The following is a 16,821-nucleotide window of genomic DNA, read 5'->3' as shown; positions in this document are numbered from 1 at the left end:
CTCAGGCTGAGCAGTTGCAGGAGCTACACTCCTGCAAAAATCTGCTGACATTTCTGACACTAGCTATGAACTTCAGAACAAGAAACCAGTGAATGGAGCTTGGAGACATGCTAAAGGCAGTGCAGTCCAGAAGACAGTCTGTTATTAACACCGAAGCTGTCAATTCAAGCCTATTAATGTCCCATATGTCATTGCCAGATGCTTCGAAAATAAATAGCTATCCAGATAATGAGTTCACTCATCATACTGGCAGATACAGTTAGCTACTGGAATGACTGTACCCCACTGCCAGAAGTAACGTTTTCACTATTGCATCAAAAAAGTGGGTTTATACCCTCCTCATCTAAAAAGGCACCCAGAAAAAAAAACAAATCTGTAACCTTTCCATTCTGATACTCCTTGTTACCCATGAGAGGTGGAAAAACCTATAGCCATTTGAAACGATTTCTATCTATCTTAGAATTCCTCAGTAAAACCATTTGATTCTGGTCCTTACATTGCATACACAGCTTCAGCACATACAGCTTTTCAAAAGATCAAAGTGATTTCTGCTATCTGCAGTTTCAAGTTAATGTACATTTTTAAAATTATAACTTGCATTCTGATATACAAAAATAATGTAAAAGCACACATCTACAAGGAGTGTATCTTATTACAAAAAATCTTCCTATAGTAAGTTCCATTTTGATGCAACACAAGAATTCAAACACTCAGTTAAAAAATGAGAAATATCAAGCTTATGAATGTATGTACATATAAATATATTTGAGTACACAATATTCATATTGCTTAAGAGTCAACATTGCAGACTTTGCATCATGAACAAAGCCACTGACACAAAATTTAAATTAAACTTTCCTAAAATGTCAAAACTTTGTGGATCTTGAGAATCCACGACTTAAAAAGTCACCGAAAACTAGAGAAGCTGTGTTCAAGACAGCATATAGCTTGAATAAGAAGTAAATCACCAGTAACGAAGATTAGATACACTGCAGCTATATTCCAGCTACCTTGGACTATATTTTGGAAGCTTCCTGCCCTGAGTATGCATCCGAAGTGAACTTCACATTACCTTAATGGTCAGCATACAGTCACGTGTAATACAGCTTTTCACACAATCTGCGTAGCATGATAGATACTACCTATCATTTCCCCAAATTAAAGGGGAAGAAATTGATATCCACACAAGCTCAAAATACAGGTATACACTTTAAAATTGTGTCAGTAAGCGTTTGGGCTAAGTAGAAGCTTTAAGACACACTGGTAAAGCATGCTGCCCAGCCGCTCGGTGTCTGAGCAATTCACAAGTCCTGCAAGACGAACGGTTTGCCGAGAGTCATGCAAAGGCTATTGCAATTCCAGCTGCTGCACCTGCTTGCCTCCATTGCTCCCCCGCTGTCTAAATACATTGCTCCGCTCAGAACCTAAAGGAAGCAGATATCTTGCACGCAGTAAATTCTGTATGAGCTCATGTATCAGGGCATTAACACATGGAACAATTTAACATTATTCAGTGCTTGCCATTTACGAGGAACAGTTGCTCTTCATGTGTATTAAAAATTTCAGATTAAATATATTTATTACATTTTAACACTGCAAGAGAAAATTCTCAGAAGATGCCAAAGTTAAGTTACTCTTAAAGCAAACCAATGGTCTTAATTTTTTTTTTTTTTTTTTTTTTTGGCAGAAGTTGCAAAAAGAACATACATCTTGTCAAACTGCACCTAAATCCCAGGTTAAAAGAATTACAAACAAGTGTTAACTGCTAAGGACAAATAAACCAGGTATGTTTTTCAAGTCAACTATCACTAATAAATTTGCCAATTATTCCTATTAACCTATAACTAGAAAAGCAGAGAACACTCGCAGAGATTATTCAATACACAAATGCCTCAGAACTGAAACCCTCTTTACTTTCAAGCATTTTAAAATCTAACATTTTAAGACTTTTTCCATATTTTAAGATTATCCCTCACTCAAGTAATGGAAATTTTTCAGAGTACATTTTAGATGACCTATAAAAACTCCATAAGCACACAGACATCTCAAGAAACCCCACTTCTAAGAGTGCTTCTTGGTTCTTTTTAAACCAGCAGCTTAGAGTTCTTGGAAGTTTGTAGAAACCAAAATTTGAGGAAATCATGAATAACAGGAGCATATAATGGATACAGAGCATCTAGGCTGCTTGAACTGAAGACTCACGAATGCCAGCTAACTAGTTAACTGCTCAGAGTAGTTACTGAAATACTTCAGGTGATATCAACAGAAGCGTAATTAAAACAGAATACTGATTCTCCCATCTTCCCCACCATTTCCAGACTATTTACAGCAAGTCCAGATTCCTATAAGACGAGAAGTATTGGAACAGTACTTATTTCATACTAACCTTCCAGAGGAGAAGCCAACTTTATAAACAGACGAAGCCGAACAGTGTTTAAAAGCAAACTTATCTAGCAAGCTGGAAGTCGTAACAGCCAGAAGTTGTACACCAAAAGTTTGTTCTGAAGTTTCTCTTATTTATCAACTACAGGAGCACATATTGTTTTATCTTTTGTCACACACCTAAAAAGCACGTGCTTAATGTTTGACAGAAATATTGAGAACGCATGAAGTACAATTTGGCAACAGTAAGTTCCATCTCCCATGTGTCCAGCAAAAGGAGCATCGGCCATTTAACAAATGCTTATTAATTACCTGCCTCAAATAGAAAACATCATCAAAAAATAAACTATGTTTTGACTAGGTCTTAATAGTTACTATCCATGTTACTATATAATTCAGAAACACTGTTTTAAAGACCACTAGGATGAAGATATACATTGTTACCTAAAAATTCACAATGAATTTCTATGCATATTAACTTGAGAAATTTAACATACTCCCAGTGTGCAGATGAACAAGTTTTGAGTTCATTTAAAATATCTAAAGCCAAGAGGTTAGAAGCAACAGAAACAGCATAGAACAGTTTATACAAAACTTCACGTTAGTAGTTCATCATTTTTTTGATGTAAAGTTAAAGCACAAATATGAAAATTAATTATATTGATCTGAAATGTGAAAGACAACTGAAAAAAAAATATATATATCTATCCTTCCTCCAAAAATTCCCTACCTCCTGGTAGGTTGACAACTTTAAGCAGCAGCATTGGGGGGGGGGGGGGGGGGAAACTTAGGACATAAGACCATCACAATTTCAATAAACCCTTAAGATACTGTTACACAAAACTAATAATATGGACAGATTATTCTTTTCAAATTCTGTTTTACACCCACAAGGCTGAACAGAGAAAAAGGCACAGAACAGGTTATAAGACAGATTCATCAACTCTGGTTATCCTGAGTATGTACTTCACAGGATGAGTGCAGGTCAGTCTTTAAATGATCAGCTGTTCAATTTTCATTACATTATTTCAGCAAAATATTCAGTATTTGAATTGTTGCTCCAGCTGAAAAATAAGACACCTCTCAAATCTAAACTCTAAGTTCAAAAAAATTTGGTAGTCCTAGAATCAGTTAACGCTCCACCCAAATTATTACAAAATGGATCCTATTCTCAGGTTTTTTTTCACACAGTCCCTTATTAAAAAGAATGTAAAATAAGTCTGAATATTTTTGCAATGCTTAGACTCATATATGAGGCCAAATTTGACCACCCTACCAGTACAGGGAAATCTCTCACACACACACACTCTCTCTCACCATTCTTAATTCATTTATTTTCTATAGATGTTCTTGTTGCACACGCGTGCTTTGTTAAATACATATTAATACCAACTCCAAACCAGAAATATTTTTAAGAGGTAAGCGTAAACATATGCCCACAGCAACACCTTGCACTGTATCATATTGTTTGACAGTTCTCCAGGGCTTTTTATACAGTCCAGAAAATGCAGACATATTTATATAAACAGGTTAAAAAAAACAGACCACAATTAGTTCTCCTAGGTTCTTTACTTAAATACAGCCCACTAAATCACAAGTTCAAATAGTGGCTTTTATTGTCAAAACAGTTCATTAAAGAAGTTAAAATCAGGAAATAGAATAATAGAATTGATTTTACGATGTGTTTATTACAGCAAGAAACAGGAAGTTTAAGCCATTTTACAGTAAAACCGGTCATAGCTCTTTGGTAATTGAGGGTGCTCTAGTTTATCAACTTGGATGGTTGAGTACTTTCACTACATGAGATTTTACTACCCCAATTTCATAAAAATCCATGAAAGACTATAATCGCCTGAGCTTTCAAACAAAAAAATTTGTTTCCTAGCATGCAGGCCACAGAACAAGCCTCCCTATCTATATACAAAAAGTAACCATGCCAGAAAGACTCAGTTTTAAATATTCTGCAGACATTCAGTTCTTTCCATAATATATATTTGCTGTAACAAAGTTAAGTTATAAGAAAAAAAGAAAAGTAGTGGTGAAACATCAGATACTTGGCTGCATGCTTGGCATTACAACGGTTATACACCTGAGGTGGCAGCGGTGGGGAAGTGACCTTCGCAGCATCCAGCGTCCAGGAAAGCTGTCAGCTTATGAAAGGTATAAAATACGTATCTTTATTTAAAACAAATAGTCTTGTAAGTGCCACCCAGAGAAATAAGCAAGCAATCAACCTGAAGAGATGAAGGGAGGTGAGGGGGGAAGGCTCAAATATGTAAACTTACAGTGACCTCTAGCTATTTTACACGAGGGCATCTCAACTAAAAAGCACAAAATGACTTTGTGGTATCTCACCACAAAGAGGAATTCTTTTGAAAAGATGAAAAACTCCAGACTTTCAATTCCTCAATTCCAATCCTTTATTCAACTCTTTCTCAGTCTACACCTCACATTACGAGGCCAAACTCTGAGTCAGGTTAACCAGGTCTGAAATAAAAAGCTTCAAATATTTCAGATAAGTTGCTGCTTCACAAACATATAATTTGTGAATGCATGGCTCAGAGTACATTTTTACTGAAGATAATTTAGATTAAGGCTTATTGCCTCCAACCTTGGAATCTACTCACTACTGCACGAACAGGATTTCTCTTGAACAGGCTGATGAGCTGCTGCTGGTATCACCACGAACTATACTATATACAGCTCACAAATCCTGAATGCTTCAGAGGTAAAAACCAACCCTCCCTGCCCCCCCCCCCCCCGAAACAAATAAACAAAAAGAAACAGAAACAAAAAACAACAGAAGACATGCATGAGGTTAGCAATGCTTTCCTGAGTTACAGAGCTAGCTAAGAGAAGGACACTTATTTTGACATAATTCTTCCTGTGGAACCTCTAACTTGAGGTTATATGGTCCATACATCTCCAAAGCAATTCCTGTCCAGTCTTTCTCTAACAAATATCACACAGAGGAGGCAACAATGGCTCTTTCCACTGTGCGGCATTTGCTGTAAGGAGGCTGCTGGTAAGAGCGTGCAAAATCCTCTGTAGAGATATATACGTATGATGAACAACAGCATCTGAGGTTTTAATAGTTGAATAACCTGGAACCTGAAGTGCAATGCAATAGGAACAGGACAGGATTCTTGTTTATTCTTCAGACTGATGCGTACAGAAAAGATGTATAAGGTTTAAATTTTGAGTTATGTGAATCCAACTATTGACTGTCATATCAGTACCTTAAAAGGTTGTTTGGACTTGGATTGTCTAATGTCTGGAAGGAAGAGTCAGGGCCCCTATAGGTCTCGATCTATTTCTTGATCAATATGTTTGGTTTTCAGTTGCAGATCCTATTTAAGCATAGCTAACAGCAACAGTGATGAAAAAGAGTTTAAGATAAGCACCTTGCTTTAAATAGCAGCTGACCCTCCATCCAGGGAGGGCTTTGAGTCAATGCTGTGTGGCATTTAGAAAAGATGGAACCAGTCTCTTCTCAGAGATGTGCTGCACAAGGACAAGAGGCAAGAGTTGCAACTTTCAGCCAGGAAAATTCTGACTAGAAAGGAGGAAAACAATTTTCACAATGCGAACACCAGAACAGGTTGCAGTCTTCATCCTTTGAGGTATTCAAAACCCAGTGGAACAGCAATCTATCTAAACTCAAAGTTAGTTCTGTCTTCAGCAGGAGGTTGAACTAGATGATCTCCAGAGTCTCTCCCAAATTAAAGTATTCTACGATGGTAAGTAGAACTGGTTCACAAGAAAGAAAGAGTCCAAACTGAATCACATTGGAAAACCTACTGTTTTCTTCAAAGAATTTGACCTTTTACTGGAAATGGACAGGGGAACAACTTGATTTTTTAAACCCAGGTTAAACAGGAAGGACCAGAAGTGTTCTTTTTTTATTTATTTTTTAATGTACAGAGTACTGGAGCGCACATGAAAAAAAAAAATGCAGATCATAATCAAGTGCAAGAAGATCATAGTGCACAAGAAGTGACTGATTGCTACAGAAGCATCACTCGCGTGCCCTGAAAACTAAGGCCTGGCCAGCACTTAAGGATCATTACACTTCCGGCAGAACAATTACGCACTTGCTGAGAGTTTTGGGATGCCAAAGACAGATCAGAGAAACAGTGCTGTAAGAAATTATATTAATTGGATGTAATATTTAGTTGTTATGTAGTATTCCTAGATTATCTGGCATTCTTAGAATTACTTCCTATACCCTTCAATTCAGAATCTTTTACAAATTCTCAGTCCCTAAACAAGGAAGCTACAAGACAACCAGCAGTTTAACACTACTGCACCTGTCCTCTAAAAATTCAGTTTAAAATCTTCATTAAAAGCATGAAAAATTTCCCTCTTTCAGGCATGCAACACTTATTTTACAGAATTGGTGCATCAAAACTGAAGAGAGATTAAGATATTCAGATACCTGCTCATCAAGGAAAATGTCACAGACATTTATGGACACTTGTTTTGAAAAGCAAAGCATTTAAAACTAGAAGAGACTGAGAGATTTTGAAGATCTGGTAAAGTTTTCAAGACGTCCTGGGGACTGTTTTCATGAGAATGAAAGTCAATGAAGTCACAAGACAATATGTTCTTTTTGACAAGTCTTGCAGGTGGCAGTGCGCTATCTTACACAGCATTTGTGTAGTACCATTGAATTCTGGTAGTATTCCTACATTAGTATGTCACTATTATAACATACCCCAAATAATCATGTGTCCTTTTCCAGTCATTGTTCTCAGCAACAAGTTTATGGGTCAGTCCTCAAATATACACCAAAAAGCAAGTACAGAAACCATTAAGGCCTTGAGGATTGAATTACAATCAACCAGAAATCTAAAACCAAAAATTAATTTTGAGATTTTTCATTGGTTTCCCTCATAACTAGAAACAGTATTTTCAATAAATTCAGAGATGTTGGTCGCATTCTATGTTTTTTTCCTGTTCACATCCAAGCACAGAGAAGCAATGCCAAGCACCTTATGGAAGCTTGTAACTCAGTACAATTTACAGGATGCTCATAACCCATGTAGCAGCCATGTTAGTTTTTACCTCTTGAAATTTTAAATCAAAACAACCAAAAACATGTTCAAACTAAGTCTACTAATTTAGCGCTTGATAATTTGCCTTTAAAAACATAGAGTCTACTGCTACTTTACAGCCAAGGCAGCTGTCCACACTCTGTTCATCTATGTAAATATTACTCCCCTACCATCGCCTGGGCCTGCCTCGGGCTTATTCCACTGCATACAAAACACTACTGCTAAAATTACTCTGTTTACTACTTTAAAATATTGAGCTAGCTGCTTTTCGCTCTGACCAAATAATTTTCCTCCTGAATACTCTGCTTCTTGGCATTTTAACTTTGTGCTCATTGTCCCACACAGTTCTGATCTTATTTACAGGTAAGCTCTCATTATCCATTACAAGATACTTAACCAGTTACTGTCATCTCCTTTGACTCCTCAGGTACAAGAACTGAAATCTTAACAGTTTTCCTAGCACCAGATACTACCTAGACTGTCATCGCATATCTCTGACTAGCATGTTAAATCTGAGTCTTTCCTGTAAAGAGTTTACAAAGAACACATGCAGATACGAAAACAAAATGAATACTGAATGACAACAGTTTATCCTTTCTTGTGAAAAGCCAAGTGGGTAACCTGAATGTCAGGTTTGATGTTGAGTGAACTAGATACAATATGAAATGGGGTTCAAAGGTTCAAATGAAATTTAAAAAAATTGTCTGAAGAGATCACATAATATTAATATGCAAACTGTAGAGACATTAGCCAGTCCAGACTAGTTAGAAAATTCTTTTGCTTGTGTTCTACAAAACATCAAAAGGCTTTCTACTGTTCTCATTTGCAAAATAAAAAAAAAGCAAATCAAACCATGTATATCAGTCCTAAATATATCTGAAGGCCAAGACAGATCATGAAAGTCCTAATAGCTCTGCTCTGTACAAAGCAGCAGTAAGTAACTGCAATGAATACTGTATTAAGTGAAGAAACTAGCTATACTCTACTGACAGATTCAGGTATTCAGAGGGTCACAGAACAAAAACACAACTCAACCAAGTCCAGCTGGGCTTGTTGTCTTTGCTGCAACACATGCACTGGCACTACAGAAGTTTCATTCCTCCTATAGCTTCTTGACCAACTCAGTGGTTCTGCCACTAGAATCACCCATCCCGTTGGCTTGGAGAACTTTACAGGAGCCCACTGAAGTCCAGTCTTAATAATGAAGTAATTCCAGAAACACTTACCTATCTGAACTTGTTCTGGCTGGCTTAGTGATACAAACGCTGACGTATCATCAATCCACGAAACCTGAATGTTGCCTAGAAAAGGCAAAAAAAATGATTATGACTGTTTTGGTCTTGGGTTGATTCACATATTTTATCTGATGTGCCATGACAGATAAGAAAATAGATAACTAAAAGTAACTTCAGCTGAGAATGCTTTTGTCAAGACTAGTCCACTGTGAAAGTGTGTGGCACATACACAGTTGTACATGAGCCTGGAACTGTTCAGAAAGCAGTGACTGTTAGAGCTGTATATCCTCATAGCCACTAGAGAAAGGACCAAAAGGCAGCATATCTAATACCTTTTTAACTCCCAGAAGCTATGCTTCTTCATAGCCATTTTTTTTAAATCTTGTTACATTTCCAGTATATAGAGTGGGTTGTTTTTTGTTTTTTGTTGTTTTTTTTTTAAAGTCCTCCCTTCACATGTCCTAAATAATCCTACAACAATAATTGAAGCATTTTTTCCCGGGAAGTTTCACCTATGTATGAAAACAAAGAACAGCTCTTTGGGGTTAAAAATCTCTCCATCCTTCAGGAAAGCAGTATTTCCTAAAGACACAGCATAGACGAGCTCCAGTTACCACTCACTCTTCCTTCACTAGTGCAGACACCCAGACAAGAAATTCCAGTAGAGGGAATTATAATCTATAGCAAGAGTGGAGGGAAGGGTTCCCATCACACGCAGACAAGGTCTTTATATAGTCTGAAATCCATTTACATTTCCTATCCTGTAAGTGCTCTACTGTTTGTACACTTTTTTCTGGCAGACTAGGAAATCAAGTTACATAATGTTACACCACCTTTTAACCTCCAGACATTACAAGGTTAGACAATGATGCAAACTGTCTTAAAATGCATTTTATTTTCAGACATTTAATCTATTAAAATCTAATTAAATCTACAGGTTACAAGGTTTTAGAAGTCTCTTCTGAAATCCAACCAGATAATAAACAGATTCTCTAATTATAAAAAATAAAAGCCTAGATAGATTTAGTTTGCATGCTATACATTTGAGTAGCCAGCTAGCTATTTAGGACATTAAATTCTAATCATTTTGATCACTGCCAAAACCATAATTAATTCGTATGGTTTCCTGACATTTCCCTACAGCAAAGGGCTAAGTCTACTATTATAAAGACACTATATATGAGAAGTCGAATGTTAGAATTTCTTAAGGAAAATAAATTCAATTTCTAATAATTCAAACTTCTAAGAACACAAATCTTTGCTGTCTTATGGAAAAGGGTCTTTACTGTGGAGAGAACATGCTCTTGGCAGGCAACTTAGCATTTCAAAACACACAAAAAGGCAAAGCTGTTTTTTTTTAAAATTTCAATTCAAAATTTTAGTGCATTTTGTAGGACCCTGGCACCCAGCTTCCTCTAAACACTAGAAATTACTGCACGATTTACACACTTTAAATATATAATTTGAAGAATAAGTCAAATATTAAACAGGGGACACTGAACTGTAGTCTGAAGAGAACTGCAATAAATGCTGTTATGCAGTTCTCCATGCTTAACAGATACTCTTTTTAGACTGTGTCACATTTCATTATTATTAAGAAATAGGAATTAAAGAGACAAGATTAATAAATGAGATTATTCAGCAAGATTGCTAAGCACTCAGTAAATATTGTGCATTTCACAAATATGGTGAAAGGTCAATAAAGGTCTGAAAAGCAAACGCATCCGTACTTGAAGCACAATATTTAGCAATCAACATAGCCACATGCCAACTTCCTGCAAGGCTAATCCAAAGAAGCAATATTCAGTAATGTAACAGAATACCAGCTGTAGAGAACTAAGACAGATGATGCCTTTTTTCCACACTTGTCTACAACAGAATTGCAGAATGGTTGAGGTTGGGACGGACCTCTGGAGATCATCTAGTCCAACCCCCTGCTCAAACAGGGTCACCTAGAGAGCAGGTTGCCCAGGACCACATCCAGTCGGCTTCTGAGTATCTCCAAGGATGGAGCACCACCACCTCTCTGGGCAACCTGCTCCAGTGTTCAGCCACCCTCACAGTAAAAAAGTTTTCTTATGCTCACATGGAACTTCCTGTGTTTCAGTTTGTGCCCGTTGCCTCTCGTCCTGTTGCTGGGCACCACTGAGAAGATTCTGGCTCCATCCTTCAGATATTCCCCCTTGCTTCAGATGTTTACACACATTGCTAAGATCCCCCCTGAGCCTTCTAAACAATCCCAGCTCTCTCAGCCTTTCCTCATATGACAGATGCTCCAGTGCAAACAGATCAAACGCCTTCAATACATTGAAGAACAGCATTATTAGCCTATAGGACCTTTGTCTATTTGTTACTATATGCGCTGTCAAACAACTTCCCATGCTAAAAAAATGTTATTGTTAAGTAAAGAATTATAAAGTGAAATAAAACATCATCATCCAAATAGAAGTAAGAAGAAACAGAACAGATTTTCTTCAACAAGAAATTAAAGCCCTGTACAAATAATTTTGAAAATTCTCTCAATACAAATACAAAAAAGCAAATAGCACTAAAATTCACATGATAAAATGATACTGATGGATTTCACCATTCAAGTAAGGTTTTCTTCAGCTTTTAAACCAGAATGATCAAAGGTATGGAAATGCTTCCATAGAAGAGAGTAAGTACAGTAGGACTCAGCCTTCAAAAGAAAATCTAAAAAAGAAAGACACCTACACGTCTGAGGAGAAGATACAATACAAGAACAGAAGCAGTATGAAGGACAGAGGGGATTCATTGTTTCTTCACAAAACAGCTAAGGAACATCTAATAAAATATTCAGAAGTTTTAAAATCAAATTTTCACATGTTTAATTACAGTTAACTACCAAGTGCTGCATATGACAAGAATATATATGGGATAAAGAATGATTTTAGACTGACTTAGAGAAAGCTGTGAAAGGCTATTAAACTAAAAGACACAAGTGTGACCTCTAGCTCATGAATCCCTAAGTTGCAGACTGCTAGAAGGGAGGAAAGTTGTTTTATTTTGGCTCTGTTCTTAAATGTTTCCTAAACAACATCTGCTGGCAACTAACCATTTAGGATAGGATATTAGGATTACATGGACCCTCCTCTATCCGAAAAAGTTTATTAGCATATTCTACATTCTTATACTAAAAAGAAATTAACCACACTGACAATTCTTCATCAATAAATTATTACACCATGGTAAGATTGCAAAAGTTTCTGGACACTCACTGCATCAAACAACTGAAAGAGTTGAAGCTTTTATCCTACGAGCAAGGGATAAAGCATATATTAAATCATCATTTGCCTGGTGAATAATTGAGAAGGGTTAACAGACCTTCAACCCTTCTGGCAGGAGGACAGAATGCAAAGAAAGCAAGAACAGCTGGAGGAAACACTGGCATGAGAGGAGGGAGGAAAGGCCAGAAAGGCACAGAGAAAAACAGGATTAAAATAAAAAGCAAATCACCCCCTCAGAACTTGCACGTCTAGATGAACTTGAGCTACTGGCGAATACTTAGTGCATAGCGGTGTGCTAGAAGCTAAAAGGTAGCTCAACTTTGAAAGAGACATTATTTGGGGAGGAGGCTTTTTTTTTTTTTTTTTTTTTTTAATGTTAAACACAGCAAGTTTGCAGTACCCTGCAGGATACAGGAACAGACGTCATAAGAAACTTGTAAATGAGTATTTAAGTAGCAGTAAAGAGTATACACCAAAAGCTATGAATTCCAGCAAATACTGTTTTAAGTACCTTCACATTTTTTAAAATCCATCAGCAAGACTAAATATCCTACACAAATTTAAGAATTCAAATAAAATTAACGTTTAAGAGACTGCATAGTACCACACTGAGGGGACAGCAATACTTATACAGAGAAACTGTATTCAGCCACGAGACTGTAAAAACATCTTGCATGAACAGGTGTCCACTTGGTATGCAGTACTGAAAGACTTCAGAATCCTGAACACCCCCTTCTAGAGTAGCAAATGTAAAATAGTTCCAAGTTTAACACTGCAGCCCCTTCAGCTGTTTCAGTGCTTTCATTAGAAGCTCGATGGAAGATTATAACTCTGCTTCAGTGCTTACTAGACTAATACACAAAATAATTTTCCCTATAAAGTCAAAGTGAATAGCAATATTAAACTAACAACTGATCTTTAATCCAGGTAAGCGGGTTTAATTTAAAAACACTTTTGCTTGGCTGGCATAATAAATACAGAAATAATTCATGGCTGCTACTGCCATGATTTTTTGGGCTTTTGGCAAATCTCTTGACCTCACTGCCCCATTCCCTGTCCAGCCACAACCGAAGCAGTGGGAGTACTCCTGGAATTCTAGGAGGCAGCATCTGCAGTTTGCTTTGAGATCCCCATGCAATAAGACCTAAAATAAAATATAGATTTAGTCCTATCCAAATATCAGCATTTTATAAGTCAAAGCATGAAAACATTCAGTGCATTAAAATCTGTAGAAGTGAGAGAAACAAGAATTTTAAAATTGAATAGTATTTTCAGACATATAAGTATGACCTCTGGTGGTAATGATCTGTGCCTGCATTTCATGCCATCACTAAAGAGGAGGAGTTGTTAAAATAAGATCAAGTTATATGGTTGAGTCTCCAAAAACTTATAAAATACAATGTCCAAACTGCAATATTTCTTGCTTTTGTAACTTTTTACACTCTTGCATTCTAGACTTGCCAACCTTGAATATTAAGTTATGTCCAGCATTTTACTGGCATCATACTGAAGTACAGATCAGAAAGTCAGAAGGAATTGAGTTTCACATCAATTTTATATATATCCAGAGACCTTGAAGAGACTATTGAATCACGATATAAGGCATAGAAAAGAACACTATCATTATGTAAAGCAGCATGGTGATCCATAAGCACAGGAGTGACAACACTGAGTGCTGAGGGACATCTATCCTAATTTGACAGTAAAACCTAGATTACAGAATGTCAGGAAGCCAAGATGCATAAGTGTCTATGATATGTAACAATTAACAAGCTGTTTTCAATAAAGTTCTGTGAGCAAAATATATCTAGAAACTCAAGCAAAAAAATCCTTTCATAAAAAGAGACCATGTTCATTTTATACGAAAAACCTTATGGTTTAAGAAATGGAAAGAATTTCCTGTGTTGCAGTTCGTGCGCAAAGCAAGAAGTTATTTCTTTGCTTTCTAAACAAAGTTTTAACAGACAAACTAAACAAAACCGTAAAACTTTCCTTCACGTATCAATAGGTAAGGTAATGTTTCAAAAGAGTACTTTTAGTCTTAAATAATTTAAATTATTTTTCTATGATTTTTGCAATCTGCAATGAAAATATTGGAAGTAACATCCAACATAGGGCTGTATAAAAGCTCTTTTTTTCCTCTGTTTTTGGGTATAACCACAGTCTTCTGTTATAAGAGCTAGGTATCAGGAGATCAGTGTCAATTAAGCTCTTCATGCCCTTAAGTTATATATCAGTACACAAACAACAGGACAACTAGTCCCCAGTGATTAGACAGCTTTTTTTATTGTTTCCTGTGACTTGCATGGTGTTTAGAAACTCAAACTCCTATAGGCAAGCAAGATTTAAAATAGCCAAAGTCTACACAAGTTACAATATGTCTTTAAACCACCTGTGGGGCGACCCTTATTCCCCAAACCTTGGTCTACCTTACACATCAATCCCCTCTCCCTTCAGCCACCTACATAAATTCTTGCCTTGTCCCAGGAGAGGCTATGAATAAAAGGACCAAAAGTCCAAGATATTCAATGAGCACAAGGTATAAAGATTTCTGAAGAACAGTTCAGCAGGGCAGACATTTGCAGCACATCATTAAGGCTATAGGACACCCTGCAAAAATTACTAAAGAAGATTCATCACTACCCATACTAGGAGTAAGCCCATACCACAGATTAAAAACAAACAGAAACACAGAGGAACTTGCTGAAGACAAACAAAAAGATACAAGGAAGGACAGACTGTTTTACTCACCAAAGGCACTAAAAAGCTGATAAAGGTCGCTAGTCTTCCACTCTTTGGGAAACGTAACATGAAGAACATGATCTCGTTTTGGCTGCACTGCAAAACAAAAAAATGCATTTGTTGTGTGAATTTGAAAGAGAAATCCAAGTAAAAAATTTCTGGGGTTGGTAGAAGTACAGCACGCAATTTTCACTATACATCTGCCTTTATACACTTTTGCTGTACATCAGTTTTTGGTCATCAGAGACAGGATGCTGAACAAGAGAGACATTTAACCTCACCAAGTAAAGATCGTTTGTAGGTAGATCACCAGAACATATACAAAACTGAAGTTCCTTTCACCAGACACCTGAGCTTTTATAACCTGTGAACTCCTATCATATTTAAAAATGAAGTGAATAGTATACTATATTTAAAGGTGCAAAGAACTTGAAATGTTTTCCATTTTTCACACAAACTAGTTATTGGTAACTAATTCAGTCTCTCCACAGGTATCTGCAGAGTTTTATGTTTTTATAATCTGTGAACACTTTACTAGGTTTTGTATTATCATTTTACTTTAATAATTCAGCCTCTGTAGTGTTAAAAGTGGAGTGTTTCACTTAATAATTTACTGCTCCAATCTGTTAAATGTAACACAAGCGTTAACTACATACAGCTTTAGACTATAAAATTCTCACTTAACCACAACAAAGCACCTTTGGGAAGAGCTTCTCTCTTCTTTGGGTATAGAAGAAGTTTAGACTAACTTTGCAAGACTGACTTTTAGCTTAGTGAATTTCCCTCCTAACTTTTTTTTGCGATACAAACCTCACTAGTTTCTGATCTCCTTTGCTCTCAGTATTAAAATAGGATTAATTTTGCACAGATCCTTTTTTTAAACTAATATTTTGCTTCACATTAGAAGGTTTTTTTTAAATACACATTCAAAGTATTTTAAAGAATTCCAAATACATATTTTGATATTTAAAGGTGGACATAGTTTCATGAAATTAACTGGTCACTTTAGTTATGTTGGTAAACTGCTTGGTCTCTACTGTCATATTTCAAGACCTCTAGGCATAGAAAATTACACACTATGCAAAAACAACTAAATCAAACCTTCAGTACTCTTCTAGCTAGCTAAAATATTTAGCTTACACATGATGATTCATGTTGCTTACTTCATAGACCGAGCAGTTAGATGGCTTTTCAAGGTGGTTTTCAATTATGGAGCATGTGCGTCCAAGCCATGGATCCATAAACCACTTAGTGCTGTATCTGAGTTTTATACGTGTTCATGACCCCCATTATGCAAGGGCAGCTATTTGTTAGTTTTTGTTGCCACACTTGGTTAAGATGCAGCTGTGAAACTGTTACTGATGAGCCTTGTGGATTGTTAATTTCATAAATACAGCTAAGCATTAGCAATTAATATAATTTAGTGCTCTGTGGAAGCTACAATAAGTAGCAGTTTCCTCAGCCTGATATGTGCTTTATGGAGAAGGTATGTTTACAAAGAAGCTATGTTTTCAGGTGTAGCTCTGTTCCACAAATAAGGCTTCCTTTTTGCACAAACTTGAGAACTGTACTCTTTGACAGCTATGGTGCGTCTCCTGAATAGATCCACCAGATTTTTAGGATTTGGGGGGAGATGGGTGGGGTGTTGTGTTAAGCCTTTTCTCCTCCCTTCCATGAAAGTGTACTCTTGTGTAAATTCAACAGAACAAAACAGTTACCTGGAGGCCTCTAAAACAAAAGTTCCTAAAGAAAACATGTCATGAAATAGGACAGAGATTTCCAAATGAATGTGCCTTCTGAGTAGAAGGTTGCAGTGTGAACCTAATTGAGTTAAAATACCAAAAAACTATTCAGGGAAGTACCATCATGAATGTACTAGTAGCAAAAAAACTGCAATCATAACTCAGTCACATAACTGAATTACTGAGTGTTTAATAAAGTCAGAGGAAAATAGGTTTTCCAAGTTTTGTTTCTAATAGACTAGTTGTTTTGTTCCACAGAGCTAAATGGGTTGTGATCAGCAGCACAGCGTCCGGCTGGAGACCAGTCACTAGTGGTGTCCCCCAGGGGCCGATACTGGGGCCAATACTGTACTGCCAATACTACATCTTCATTAATGAGCTGGATGACGGGACTGAATGCACCCTATGCAAGTTC

At 36.7% G+C, this 16,821-nt stretch overlaps 1 protein-coding gene across 3 annotated transcripts in view; it reads right to left on the bottom strand.

Annotated features, from left to right (window-relative positions):
• Positions 1-16,821, bottom strand: part of PARN (poly(A)-specific ribonuclease) — a 63,762-nt gene that overhangs the window by 18,984 nt on the left and 27,957 nt on the right. For all 3 annotated transcript variants that reach the window (XM_067306035.1, XM_067306037.1, XM_067306036.1), the window contains 2 exons: positions 14,674-14,760; positions 8,666-8,740 (listed from right to left, as the gene is read on the bottom strand). In XM_067306035.1, the coding sequence (XP_067162136.1) occupies positions 8,666-8,740; positions 14,674-14,760 (162 nt within the window). The remainder of the gene's footprint in view (positions 1-8,665; positions 8,741-14,673; positions 14,761-16,821) is intronic.

The sequence above is a fragment of the Apteryx mantelli genome, chromosome 16, assembly GCF_036417845.1.
Source record: "Apteryx mantelli isolate bAptMan1 chromosome 16, bAptMan1.hap1, whole genome shotgun sequence".
Classification (NCBI taxonomy): domain Eukaryota; kingdom Metazoa; phylum Chordata; class Aves; order Apterygiformes; family Apterygidae; genus Apteryx; species Apteryx mantelli.
Note: the sequence above shows the minus strand (reverse complement) of the source record. Positions and strands in the feature narration are given on the sequence as shown.